The sequence below is a fragment of the Rosa rugosa genome, chromosome 1 (genome assembly GCF_958449725.1).
Source record: "Rosa rugosa chromosome 1, drRosRugo1.1, whole genome shotgun sequence".
NCBI classification, from domain to species: domain Eukaryota; kingdom Viridiplantae; phylum Streptophyta; class Magnoliopsida; order Rosales; family Rosaceae; genus Rosa; species Rosa rugosa.
This window is the reverse complement of record NC_084820.1, coordinates 26,601,561-26,616,188: the sequence shown is the minus strand read 5'-3', so window position 1 is coordinate 26,616,188 and position 14,628 is coordinate 26,601,561. Positions and strand designations below refer to the sequence as shown.

General features: G+C 40.1%; 1 protein-coding gene across 1 annotated transcript; it reads left to right on the top strand.

The window, feature by feature from the left end:
• The first annotated feature begins 7,719 nt into the window (after positions 1-7,719).
• On the top strand, positions 7,720-11,929 carry LOC133724451 (systemin receptor SR160). Its single transcript, XM_062151198.1, has one exon. It carries the CDS (start codon positions 8,120-8,122, stop codon positions 11,681-11,683), a length of 3,564 nt encoding a protein of 1,187 aa, XP_062007182.1. The 5' UTR covers positions 7,720-8,119; the 3' UTR covers positions 11,684-11,929.
• Positions 11,930-14,628: the final 2,699 nt, after the last annotated feature.

Below are 14,628 nucleotides of genomic sequence, written 5' to 3'. Positions count from 1 at the left end.
TTATAATTGTATACAACCAGTGATAGGATCCTATTTTTCCTGGGCATAATGAAATCCTACTCCATTGATTCTAGTTTGGCCTCAACTATAATGAAGTGTCTATGCACGTGAGACATGTAATGAATTCCAATTTACCAGATCTTGGGCTTGAGGAAGTTGTGCTCTATATATCATCATTCATGAGCGTAGAGCAATTAAAAGAGCATATTAAATGCCTGATATACATGTTGGGTGGATTTATACCATATGAAAAAACTCAGAATTATTGAAGCTCCTTCCATCTTACAGCTTCACTCTTTTGTGGTCCCAATTCACATCTAGATCTGGCTATTTGGCAACACCCTCTATAAACAAAGACTATACTACTGTTAAGGCCAGAACCTGTATTAAAATACTATGGATTTGAGATATGGGGAATGATATGTTTCATTAAATTCATATATTCTTTACTGGAAAATTTTATTTATATCCTGCATTGCATTTCCTAAGAGCCAGAGCCAGAGCCACAGCCACCTGGGCTTTCTATTTAAGTATTAGAATCTGTGGGAAAATCTCCCGAGTATCAGATGCAGAGTATAAGACTATGTGTCTTTGGTCAAAGTTCATGCATAAAGGCAAGTATAACAGCATTGAAATGAAGATTGAAAAGAGCGCATTTCCAGCCTTTATGTGATTGTGTTAATGTTAGCTCTTCACCAACCTCACTGTTGCTCGTAATGGAGTGCAGCTAATGCTGGATTGAATTTTGAGGAAAATGGAAGACTTTTCTGCTTAACAACTAGTCAACTAGTTAGGTACTGTAATTGGAAAGCATAGGGAGCCACATGTGTTTTTGGGACACGGTTGTCAAATGATGTTGATGAGTTTGTGTAAAGTGGGAAACTAAATGATAGTCTAGTGATAAATTAGAACTTAGAAGGAACTACATTCTAAGGTTCTAAGTTTATGAGTACCTTAGTGTGGGAATACCCATTAGACCAGTTACCACCATATTCTCATTTGACTACTCTAGATAGAAACCCTAAACCAACCGCTCACCACCATTTTCTCCTTCGTCTAGAGCTGCCCGGACAGAAATTTTAGAGATTTATCAACTGATTCGACGGGTTGCATCCTTGTGAGTGTTGGAATGTACCAGCAGCCATGTCGCCATGATTACCCAAAACTAATGCGACAGTCACTAAAGTCATTGTTGGAGTCATAGTAAAAGTGAAAAGTACCCATCATATAGAGTGGCTGCAAACAATAGAATATTCATGAGTTACATTAAAAAAATAGAAATTTGCGCGTGATTGTTGAATAATATTCGAATACTTTAAAAAGGAATAGGTTGTGAGAGTTTCTTTGAATTTATATACTCTGAATCAAGTCACGCGTATCAAGTAAATTTGAATACTTTTAAGTTTTTAACAATTCAAATTTAAAGTTCTAAAATTACAAACTATGTCAAATCTGAGAGTATATATAATGTGACAAGATTGCAATTTCTGACTTAGACCCTTTTGAATTGTATATATTGAGCTCTAAATATCCGAGAAAAAATCGGTCATGCTTTTACAATTTCTCTGATGAGGCGTTTTGCTACATGCTATATTTGACTATGATTGAGACCCTTTTTGAATCATATGGTCTTTGAAGCAGGGACACAAATGACAAAAGCTCATAAATTGAAGAGAAAAACAACTTTAGCTGTATCTCTCTCTTAATTTGGCGCAGCTGGGCTTGCTTAGTTAGTTCATCATTATTGAAGGGCCACCCCCAATCAAACCCAAAATTTTATCTCTATAATAATTTGGTGGAGGGGTCACTCCTCTCGTGTGGCATGAGGGTGTTTTTCATTCTCATTTTCCAATTCGTACTTTGTGTTTTTTTTATAGGAGAAAAGAGAGACATAGAAAAAGAAATTGGGACCTATACATTACTTGATGACCCTCATCTTTCTCCAACCAAACATACATAATCACAAACTAATCATCATATAATCTTCATTAACTCCAATTAATGGATTTTGCTTTTAGATCATTGAAGCTATTAATTAACTTTTTCCCCTTTGAACTTTGTTTTGCATTTTATTTGTCTTTTCTAATGATTGAATGGTTTATTTAGTAGATAATAGCTTGATCACCAAATGATGTTCATATTTCTTTAGTTTCTATAATTTCATCAACGCAGCTATTTGTGTGAAGCTAACCTCGCATGATTTTCTATTTCGCTTATTAAGTACAAGTATATTCGATTTTTTTTAGTTCTGACTTATGAGTGATTGCTGTAATCTCCTCAACAAAAAAGAAATTGTTTGTTGTGTTGGAAATGAAAATGTTAGTTGAGAAAGTTATTAGCAAATGCTAGGAAAATCCGAAATGTGTTGGTGTTAATACATCACTGACGTAATGATGTGTACAAAGGTGAAAGGTAGACCAACTCAAAATTGCTACAGATTACCTCTATAACATTATAAGCATTTTTAACATTATCAAAAGCTAGTCGATCACAAGTTCACAATTAAAATTAGTGATACATTAGTGTGTTCAGGAAATTTAATCCTTCCTCTTTGTTTCTTAATTTCATAACAATTATAATTAGAATAAAAAACGATCATCCATCCGTAAGTCAAACTCGCAATCTATCGCTTATAAATAGAATTCTTATTATGTCACGGATCGAATGACTATCCGATGGTTACTTCTTTTCTTATCACACCATTAATTCACTAACTATTTCAAGCAAACAAAGCTCACATTGTTAGTGGGGCCCTGCGGACCTAAACAATAATTGTTACGTGTTTGTGCACGTGTGGGGCTGCTTCCCTTAATTTTCCCATCTTTAAATTTCTGTGTCGTGCGCACTCGTGCGAACCACACCCGCCGCGTGCGCACTCGTGCGAACCACACCCGCCGCTCACGTTAGCAAAACACCCCCCCCCCCCACCCTCTCTAAGCCAAACAGTAACCAAACGCTCAGATCCCAACAGTAAATATTAGGTAGTAAACAGTAAAATCAACCTGTCCCTCTCTCAATTCTCCGTAGCTAGCTTAGCTAGCGTAACAGTGACAGGCTGGCCAACCTGTCGGTGACGCTGGGGTCAAACCCACCCCCTCCCATTCGTCCACGTCACCACCACAGACATCGGCACGTGTTGATCGCTCCTCCTGGGTCCTCCCCCTCCCTTTCCCTCCAAATCAAGCCCCCATCATTTTTTTTTCCCTCAATAATCATATCCTTTTTTCTTTTTTTTGATAATAAATCATTTCCTTTTTTTCAATTCACAAAAAAAAAAAAAAAAAAATCCTCTCCTCCATTTTCAGTGCCGATTGGATGAGAAGCTCATCACTCCGGGGCCCCACCTCCACGCCCTAAGTTGCCCCACTTGAATGAAAACGACGCATGACTTGTGGGCCCTGGTATTACCCAGAGAGAGAGAAGAGCGTGTGATAGCGACAGGCTGATCATAAGGAAGAATTTGCTCAAGTGACAGCTACAAAAAATATTATACGACTCTCACTCGCGAACGGTTAAACGACACGTCGTGTGGGGGAAGCTCCGTGCTTGCGTGGCTTTGACGCGCGGGGGAGCGACGGTGAGGGAGGTTTTGGAGTTGTTGTTGTGTGTCAGTCTGTTTTGGTTAAATTCGGATGTCGTTAGCGGAAGTTAAAAAAGTTACTGCCTTGCTGTGCTGAGGAAGGAGACAAAAGTAACTGTGGTAACTGACTGCTATCTGGTTTGGGAAATTTTTACTGCTTTTCAGCTGTCCTTTTTGGCTTCGGCCACGCAACCGTGTTTTGTTTGCTTTCATTTTATAGAAACGGAAAAGGGAAAGGGAAAGGAGAGATTTTGGGGAGCTAAATATAGAAAATGATGTATATATAGATTGTCACTTTTACATTCTACTGATGATTATACTAGTGAAAGAGATTGAGAAATTTTTTGAGTTATAGTTCTTGTGGTGATCAAGATGGTCTTGGCATGATGTAAGCAGAAAATTTGGCGATTAAACGGAATGAATTCTTTAATTATTTGGTGTTATGAGTGTCCTTTTTTAGTAATGTTTTCGTGACCTACTTTTAAATGGCGTGTTAGATACTCGTAGAATGAAGATATAGTAGAGATTTACGCTTACTTTAGGAACTTGCGGGTGCAAATCACGACTCTTCTTATTTGGTAGTTTTCTCCTTTGTCTCTTTTTGCAACGACTATATCGTGACGTGAATTCTTAGCCCAATTATTGTTCTACTCGATGTCAGTTTTTTTATTGATTGTGTTGTGTGCGTTGTTGTTTTCTTGCCGAGAAAAGAAAAGCGTTTATATAACCCTTCTTTCTCACGTATCTATTTTACGTCAATAAATTATTCCCCGTACTTCAAAATTTAGAAAGAGCTAGTCACTTTACTTAATATAATGAAAAATCTTAGGTCACCAGGATGAACTACATGCGACTAATGGAATTTTCACAAATCATCCATATTATAAGACTTTTGAGGTTGTAAGGGAGAACTATAAATTTGAAATATATGTGTGTGATTTTATTATTATTTTTGTTTTTATGAGAAGGGTGGATGGATTTCAACCAATTTATTCAATGGCAAAACAATATTATACAGTGACACATAATCAAACACCAAAAAAAAGTGAGACCATTACACGTAATAAGTTACCTCACTTACTAGGTGAAGCACATGACACCGACAATATTTGTTTGCATACTTCATTGGAAGATTTAATAACCTTAAATCTATAAAACCAACAATAAAAATGTGATGAAATTAGCCGTTAGAAAAAGCCACTATTTGAGCAAAACCCTCATTTTCAAGGCATTAAGCTTCAACCAGAAAAATACTTACAAAATTCTATTAGATAAAAAATAATTACTATTTTCATTTTACCTTCTCGATCTTTACATTTTAAATCAATTGTGCCCCTACACTTCTAGTTTCATTACATGTGCCCCTATAGTTACTAATTGTAATAGATGTTGTTTGATTGTTAATTTTTCTGTAGATTTTGTTAACTGGTAACATACCTTTCGTGAGCCATTTTTTTTTATGATGATGTCTCAATGACATAGAATACAAAATTATATAATAGGTTACAAAATTTTCAAATGGTCTCACACCATGTCTCATTGTTGGGTACAAAAGCACATGTGATGAAATTAGAAGTGCAAGGAGAACTATTAATTTATGATGTAAAAGTTAATGAGGTAATAAGATATTTACCCTAAAAAAATAAATATAGAATGGAAGATGATGACACATCGATGACATCTCCATTAGCTCCTAGAAGAGGTTGCGAGACCTTTTAGCTTGGGAGGAGCTCCGAGTCATTTTGACCTTATTTTTGATTTGCACGGGCATTCCCTTGTAATTCTTAGCCGATGAAACCGCTAATAACCCATTAGAATAAGGTAAAGGATGAGAAACTTCAACAATTTCAATAATAAGAGTTTAACTTCTCAGGGGGTTTGAATCATACAACTTTTGCGAAGTACTTTAAGTTCAACAATAATAGAATTATTGCTCTGTAGTTCAAGAGTTTAACTCAATGGACGAGTTTCTCATAATAATGAGTATATAAACTACTTTTTTTGTTTTTTGTATTGCTTGTTAAATAAATTAGTCATTTTCTTAAAAATAAAAAGGACTATCTATAAAAGTATTTTCAGACAATAAATTGAAAGAAAAGGCACTTTGATTTTGTTTTGGAGAATTAAAATTTTGGAATACTTTTGGCATTTTTGAGATTTCTGGTACAATTAATGGTGGTCGAGTAAGCTATCACTCCGGGGCAGGGAGCAATTTGGGCATGACCCTTCCCTAAGGGGATGTTTTTCACAAGCTGTGGTTCGAACCAGGGACCTCCTATTACTAGAAGAAGCCCTGCAACATCCGCCCCACTTGCAGTCTAGCATGTTTCGTTGCTTCCACTAGACCAACCCCGTTGGGTAGCATTTTGGAGCTTTGTATCAAAGTGTTTTCAGACAAAAAATAACAAATCACATTGATTTTCTCAACGTCACAAATTTTTCACCTGAGAGTGTTATATTGCCATAAATACCCTCACAGACTTCCCCCTACCCCGGTCACCAATAACGGGCATTTATGTACTTGTAGCATTTAGTACTAGTCTCTAGACTCACTCCTAGATTTACTGTTAGATTCGGGAACACAGCAACTGGTTGGTACGGGGAGCACAGTCAATTCTGCGCCAGCAGCTCAATCCTCACCGTCAAAATTTACTGACGGACCCTATTGATTGCTAACGTGGACCCCTACGTAAGGTCACACACTGCAAATAAGTACAGTTAATAATTATACAGCTACTTAACTTTACTTGCATCTTGAGCGATTGTTCCACACGCACCAATGGAAACGCTAGGATGGGACAGTGTTGGACTGGAGCGTTATTACCGCGCTGTATCGAGCGTGAAAGTATGTAATGGGTACATTTTTGTTTATTACATTTTGGATCAATAATGACACGTGGCTGGGGCCATTGTTTTAGGTACACGAGCGCCTCTAGCACAAGGTCGAGCTCACCAACGAGGTGGTTTTTCATTTTTTGTTTTTATTTATTTATTTATTAATTTTTCAATCCTCATTATCAAACCGGCCAAACCCATTAATATTTCTTTTTCGCTTTATCTGTAGCTCTAATAGTGAAAGTGTATAAATAAGTGGAAATTATTCTATGCACCGACGGTGCAAGTGACCCAACCCTTATAAAATAATCTCAACCCTTGATATATATTATAAACTTTATTTTTAATAAACAAAAAGTGTATTTAATGCAATCTAACCATTCATTTATGTTGGTGCAAGTGCACGGCGGTGCTCTGAATAATCTCTCATAAAATGTGCTGTTATAATCTGAGTATTCTGAATGATATATATGAAGATGATTATTGTTAAAAAAATTCAATAATATTTTGAAATCTCAATCAAAATATGATATGAGGATGATATATTAAAAATAAAAAATTTAAATCCCGAAATGATACTTGAAATACTTATAAACATTAAAATATTCTTACAGGTGAAGGATAAACGTAAAAGTCTATTAAAAATTAAAGATGATATATGTAGTTCAATGTGAAAAAAAAATTACAAAAATAAAAAGAAGAAATTGTAAAGACGATTAAACAACGATGATATCGTGCACTCTAACTATCTTAGCATTGTACAATCAAAACTGAAATGTAAAGTGATAATTCATTAAATAAAAAAATGATTGAAAAACAAGGTTTTTTTAAGGCTTTCGCTCTTTTTTCTCCCAGAGTCATTTTCTTATTTTAAAAGAGGATCAAAGAGTTTCACTCCTGCTCTCATAGTGACTCGAACCCATGACTTCGTACATAGGTAGTGGGTGCTCTAACCACTGAGCTAACACCACTTCATTTGTTTTCAAATAGATTAATTTATAGTTAGAAATTAGATCCAACTTGTAATTGTGAGTTTAATAAATTGTTGATCTAAAAAATAAACAAAACCCAATTAAACTAGAGGAAAAAAAAAACAAGGAAGTAATAAATTAATAGATGGAATCTTGATAAATTGACAGTGATGGATCCATGTATGTTTTGATATCACGTACGCGGAAAAGCAAGAAAGCTAGAGAGACAAGCTCATAAAAATTATAGTTTCATGATAGAGAGAAGAGAGAATAATAATCCATGCATTAAGTAACAACCCACCTTTGAATCCCTCTCATGCTTTCTCTCTTAGAGAAACAAAGAAACAATTTTCAGAGAGAAAAACACGATTAATAAAAAGGAAAGCAGAGAGAGAAAGTTTGTAATTGCAGACAGACAAACAGCCAGAGAAGACTGAGATAGAGAGAGAGAGAGAGTCTCACATACTCACATGGCATGTGAGCAAACCTGGCTCTGTCCACTCCTTCCCACTTTGATAAATACCCTTCTTACCTTCCTTACTCAAACTTTTGACTCCCTTCTCTATCCTCTTTTTTCTTCCTCTCTCTACTCTACTACAAACCCAGCTGAGGGATAGCTTCTTCTTCTTCTTCTTCTTCTTCTAAGAGCTTCTTCTCTAATGGCAGACCTCAGCACCTAAAACCAAAACCCATCTCTTCTTTAGCACCACCTCTACAGTGAAAACAAATAAAAATGAAACCCCACAAACCCATTTCACACCACCACTTCTTTCTTCTTCTTCTTCTTCTCTTCTTGCTCTCTGCAACTCCCTCTTCTTCTTCTTCTTCATCAGCTTACAAAGACGCCCAGCAACTCCTGAGCTTCAAAAACTCTCTTCCGAAACCTACCCTTCTCTCCAATTGGCTCCCTGACCAAAACCCATGTCTGTTTTCCGGCGTTTTCTGCAAACAAACCCGGGTTTCCTCCATAGACCTGAGCTCCGTCCCCTTGTCCACAAACCTCACAATTATCTCCACTTTCTTGATGACCATTGATTCTCTACAATCACTCACTCTGAAATCTACCAGCCTCACCGGCCCCATTTCTTTTCCGGCTAAATCCAAGTGCAGCCCTCTCCTCACTTACATAGATCTAGCTCAGAACAGCTTGTCCGGCCCAATTTCCGGTATTCCCAACTTGGCTTCCTGCTCGAGCTTGAACTCTCTTAACCTCTCCACCAACCTCCTCGAGTTCAATGCCAAGGACTCGGCCACGTTCGGACTCTCCCTCCAGGTCCTCGACCTCTCCTTCAACAAGATTGCCGGCCCCGCCGTGCCGTGGATCGTATCCGACGGCTGCAGCGAGCTTGTAAAACTAGTTCTCAAGGGGAACAAGATCACCGGCGACATGAGTGTCTCTGGGTGCAAGAAGCTCGAGACTCTCGACTTCTCCTCCAACAATTTCACCGTGGAGATTCCGTCTTTCGGGGACTGTTTGGTTCTGGACCATCTCGACATCTCCGGCAACAAATTCTCCGGCGACGTCGCGCATGCTCTCTCTTCCTGCAAGCAGCTGACGTTTCTGAACCTCTCCAGAAACCATTTCTCCGGTCCTATTCCGGCCATTCCCACCCAGAATCTTCAGTTTCTTTCCCTCTCCGGCAACGAGTTCAAAGGTGCAATTCCACCCAGCTTGCTCAGTTCGTGTGAGTCGCTAGTGGAGCTGGATCTTTCCATGAATAATCTCACGGGCACCGTTCCCGATGCATTGAGCTCTTGCGCTTCCTTGGAGTCTCTCGACATATCCAACAACTTCTTCACCGGTGAGTTGCCCATCGAAACTCTGTTGAAGCTCAGCAACCTAAAGAGTGTGTCTCTTTCTCTCAACGGTTTCTTTGGTACGCTGCCTCGCTCTCTCTCCGAACTTTCATATCTGGACAGCTTGGATCTGAGCTCGAACAATTTCACTGGCTCCATTCCGAGTTGGCTTTGCGAAGATCCCAGGAACAGCTGGAAGGAGCTGTACCTCCAGAACAATAAGTTCGGTGGTACTATTCCTCCAGCTCTCAGCAACTGTACTCAGCTCGTTGCTCTTGATTTGAGCTTCAATTACCTCACTGGTACCATCCCTGCCAGCTTGGGGTCTTTGTCTAAGCTTCGCGATTTGATCATTTGGTTGAATCAGCTTAGCGGGGAAATTCCCCAGGAGCTCATGAATCTTGGGTTGCTGGAGAATCTTATCCTGGACTTCAATGAGCTGACCGGGACGATTCCTGTGGGGCTGAGTAACTGCACCAATTTGAGCTGGATTTCGTTGGCGAATAACAAGTTGAGTGGTGAGATTCCGGCGTGGATTGGCAAGCTTCCGAAGCTGGCGATACTGAAGCTGAGTAACAACTCATTCTATGGGAACATTCCCCCGGAGCTGGGGGACTGTAAGAGCTTGATATGGTTGGATCTCAATACTAACTTGTTGAATGGTACAATCCCTCCTGGGCTTTTCAAGCAGTCTGGCAACATTGCGGTGAATTTTGTTGCTTCCAAGACGTATGTGTATATCAAGAATGATGGAAGCAAGGAGTGCCATGGAGCAGGGAATTTGCTGGAGTTTGCGGGGATAAGACAAGAGCAATTGACCAGGATTTCGACGAGGAACCCCTGCAACTTCACTAGAGTGTATAGAGGTATTCTCCAACCAACATTTAATGACAATGGGACGATGATTTTTCTTGATATCTCACACAATAGGTTATCGGGTAGCATTCCGAAAGAGATTGGGAGTATGTACTATCTCTATATTCTGAATCTGGGCCATAACAATATATCTGGAGCAATCCCACTAGAGCTTGGGAAATTGAAGGACCTCAACATTCTTGATCTCTCTAGCAACAGCCTTGATGGAAGTATTCCTCAGTCTTTGGTTAGCCTTTCCATGCTGATGGAGATCGATTTGTCAAACAATCATCTGTCTGGAATGATTCCAGATTCAGGCCAGTTTGAGACATTCCCTGCTTACAGATTTATGAACAATTCAGGCCTTTGTGGCTACCCTTTGAATTCCTGTGGAGATGCTTCTGGGGCAAATGGAAATGGGCACCAGAAATCTCATCGACAAGCGTCCCTGGCAGGCAGTGTGGCAATGGGGCTACTGTTTTCCCTTTTCTGCATCTTTGGTTTGCTTATTGTTGCAATTGAAACCAAGAAAAGGCGAAAAAAGAAGGATTCAGGTCTGGACGTTTATGTGGACAGTCGTTCCCACTCCGGTACTGCCTGGAAGCTAACGGGTGCCCGAGAAGCATTAAGCATCAACCTCTCCACATTTGAGAAGCCACTTCAAAAGCTCACTTTTGCAGATCTTCTTGAGGCTACCAATGGTTTCCACAATGACAGTCTTATAGGCTCTGGTGGTTTTGGTGATGTATACAAGGCCCAATTGAAGGATGGCAGCATTGTTGCCATCAAGAAGTTGATACATATCAGCGGGCAAGGTGATCGTGAATTCACTGCTGAAATGGAAACTATCGGGAAGATCAAGCACCGAAACCTTGTTCCCCTCCTTGGATACTGCAAAGTAGGAGAAGAACGGCTTTTAGTTTACGAGTACATGAAGTATGGAAGCTTAGATGATGTTTTACATGACCAGAAGAAAGGTATCAAGCTGAGTTGGTCTGCAAGGAGGAAGATTGCGATTGGATCTGCGAGAGGACTGGCCTTTCTTCACCACAATTGCATTCCTCACATCATTCATAGGGACATGAAATCGAGCAACGTCCTGCTCGATGAGAATCTAGAAGCCAGAGTCTCCGATTTTGGAATGGCAAGGCTTATGAGTGCAATGGACACTCATTTGAGTGTGAGCACCCTGGCAGGCACACCTGGTTATGTTCCTCCAGAATACTACCAGAGTTTCAGATGTTCTACAAAAGGCGATGTTTATAGTTATGGTGTAGTATTGCTCGAGCTGCTAACAGGAAGACGTCCTACAGATTCAGCTGATTTTGGTGACAATAATCTTGTTGGTTGGGTGAAGCAACATGCTAAATTAAAAATAAGTGATGTTTTTGATCCAGAGCTCATGAAAGAGGACCCAACCCTTGAGATTGAGCTGTTACAGCACTTAAAGGTGGCTTGCGCTTGTTTGGATGATAGGCCATGGCGCCGCCCTACGATGATTCAAGTCATGGCGCAGTTCAAGGAAATCCAAGCAGGACCCGGGATGGACTCCCAATCAACCATAGCCACCGACGATGGAGGTTTTGGTGCAGTTGAAATGGTTGAGATGAGCATAAAAGAAGACCCTGAACCGGGCAAGCAGTAGCTTCAAAGCTTGAACCAATTTTCAAGTGAATTCGTTGGAAGAAAGAAGAAACAAGAAGGTGGGGATGATGATGATGCTATAAGCTTCCCCAAAAATTTTCCCTCTTCTTTCCAACTTCAAATGCTGTGGAGCTGCCACTGTATCTGTACCATTTAATGTATGTAATCATTTCATTTTATACATAGAAGGTTGTTTAACTTGGTATAAATGTGTATATAAACAGCTTCAGTTGCTTTATGCTTTAAATTTGGTTCTCAGTTGATCTTCATAAGAGAGAAGAGGGCATTGGACTCGGATAAAATCCCCAAAACAAAAACAGTTGCATCCATGACCCCATTGATGATTTACTAACTGGACGGTCTTTTTGGCTCTTTCCTCCTAGCTTAGCCTACCTGATTTGTTTGCATTACTCTACCATGGTACCCCAAATTTTACTCAATTTTATTGAAGTAGCATGCCAAAACCATTTGCCTGTGATTTTTTTTTTTTGAACTCAATCATCAATTTCATTCATGCTCAAGCCAGAATGGCACGGATACATACCTTCCCTTGCCATACCAAGGACAAGTTTAGGACGTGGTATGCTAGCACCACCCATTAGACAACCAGTGCTCACTTATTTAAGAAAAGCGAGCCTAAGAACTATGACAAAAACTAGCACATAGTAATTAGGCAAAGTTTAGCAAAAAAACAAAATTAAATGTGCTCCTTGCCCTTAACAGTTGGGCTAGGAGGTTTAGAAAGATAAGCAAAGCAAGTCTCTTGCGCAGCAGTCACCTTCTTCGACTTTGGAGGGTTCTTATTCTTTGCCCCTAATGGCCTTCCTCGTTTCTTTTTGGCATCAGAGTGAGCAGAGACTAGCTCCTTGGGGACGAGGATATTGCCAGGCGCTTCAACCATCCCTATGGACTTAGCAGAGAACCTACTGGTGAACATGGGGATCTTTTGTTTCTTGGCATGAACCTCGGGGAGGAGAGGTTTAAACAGCTCCGGTAGCAGGAACTTTAGCTTTTGGGGAGATTTTGTAGGAGAGGGAGGTAGGTGACGCTTGTCACCCCTATTCTCCTTGGTCACTGCCTCCAACTCTGCAGGTACACCTGTGTTGTCAGAAGTTTTCAGGCTAGGAGTGCTCTCTGCCGGATCAAATGGTGACACCTGCTCAAGTTCCAAGCCCTCAGTCAGAGTTATCGACTCAGAACTGGATACATGGTTAACTGGGTCAGCAAGCACCGCCAGTGCTAAAGGTTGGTGGACTTCCTCATCAGTCTCAGAGAGATTGAGGTCTCTTGCACGCAGTATAATTGGCTTGCGTGGTTTGATTGCTTCCTTGGGTTGGAATAGAGACCTGCAAATATTCGTCGGTGTTTGCACACCCTGAAAGCGAAAGGTTCCATCAACAAACTTGTTAGCAGCAAAACCCAAAGACGGACCAACAATATCCTTTCTCTGGTCCCCTGTATATGATGTAGTATGACGCCCAAGCAAAGGGCAATGATCACCCTCATGATAAATCAGATTACAATGGTCACACTTTCCCACCAAGTTCTCAAAAAAATAAGAAATTTCAGCTTCAACTCCAGCTGCAAGTCTTAGGGTTTTGTTCAGAAAAAAAGGTTTTGAGATATCATGAGCCACACGGACTCGAACCTTGCCTTGATTCGCAAAAAGCTTTTCATCCAGTTCAAGGAACTTACCCGCCACCGAAGCAATGTTTCTAATCATGTCAGGCTCCTCAAACAGCGGTGGGATGTTGTTGATGCGAACCCAGAAGAAGAGAAGGGTTAGAGCGATATCTTCCATGGGCGCAACACCATCGTATTCCTGAAATACGATCGGGGCTTGTTGGAACCTCCACGGTCCACCCTTCAGAACCTTATTGCGATCCTTCCTCAGATCAAAAGCCAGAACGAACCGATCTGGTGCACGTTCTTGAATCTTAAAGTCCTTATCCAGGACCCATACTCGCCGGAGAAAGCGTTTCAGGTCATTCAAGGCGACCGGCTTCTTGACCAGAGGACGTGCCAAGAGAAAAGACTGCTTGGCTCGTCGTTGGATTCCACCAGAGGTGTGGGAAACATCAATGACGTCCCTGCTAGCAAGTGCCAGCGACGCAGCAAAGGAGGAGGTGACGGCGTCGATGCTGGACATGTTGGCGGTATGGAGATCGGAAGGGGAGCGACAGACGTCGCTCAATTTTCTAGGGTTTGATGGCTGCACACAGAGCGCTGCCTTAGGGTTTTTGCATCGATCACCATTTGCCTGTGATTTAATACCAAGAACAAATACAATATTAATAAAGAACACCAACTAAATTAATGGTATTTATCTTCTCTGTATTAGTAAAGTCTCAAGTTCGAAGTAATAGAAATAAATAGTCGAGTCAATTTGTTTTTGTCTACTAATTTTGTTTTTTCTTTTGTGTATCGACTAGTAATTGTTGACGAATGCGACCAAATGTGGATCGAAATTGCAAAATATATAACATATAAATTTTGGAATATTGTATTCTAACCAAAATACATTACAGTCGTCTGTCAATTCCGAAAGAATAAAAATCAAAGAAGCTAAGGATTAACATCAAACATAGACATGTGGCACACATTAAACTCAAACGAACCCACCAAAGGGACTATGTACATGAATGCAAAAATCCCTAGTTACACTACAAGATTACAAGGGTATATAGCTAGTGGACCATTTCTCTCTTAATCCTGATTTCCTCCTAGACATTTTCATAGCAGAAGAGTTCTTTCACCATTCACATCTGTGCCTGGTATGGACCATTTAGTGAGGATGACAAGTCCCAATCCCATAATTGCAAAACGTAAGCGCAAAATTGGCATGCTCTCATAGTTGTCAAGCACTTTGTATTCAACGTTTTCATCCTTTCCAAACAAGATCCATAAACAATTAGAAATTTGTCTCCTTTTCTTCGACAATGTGCA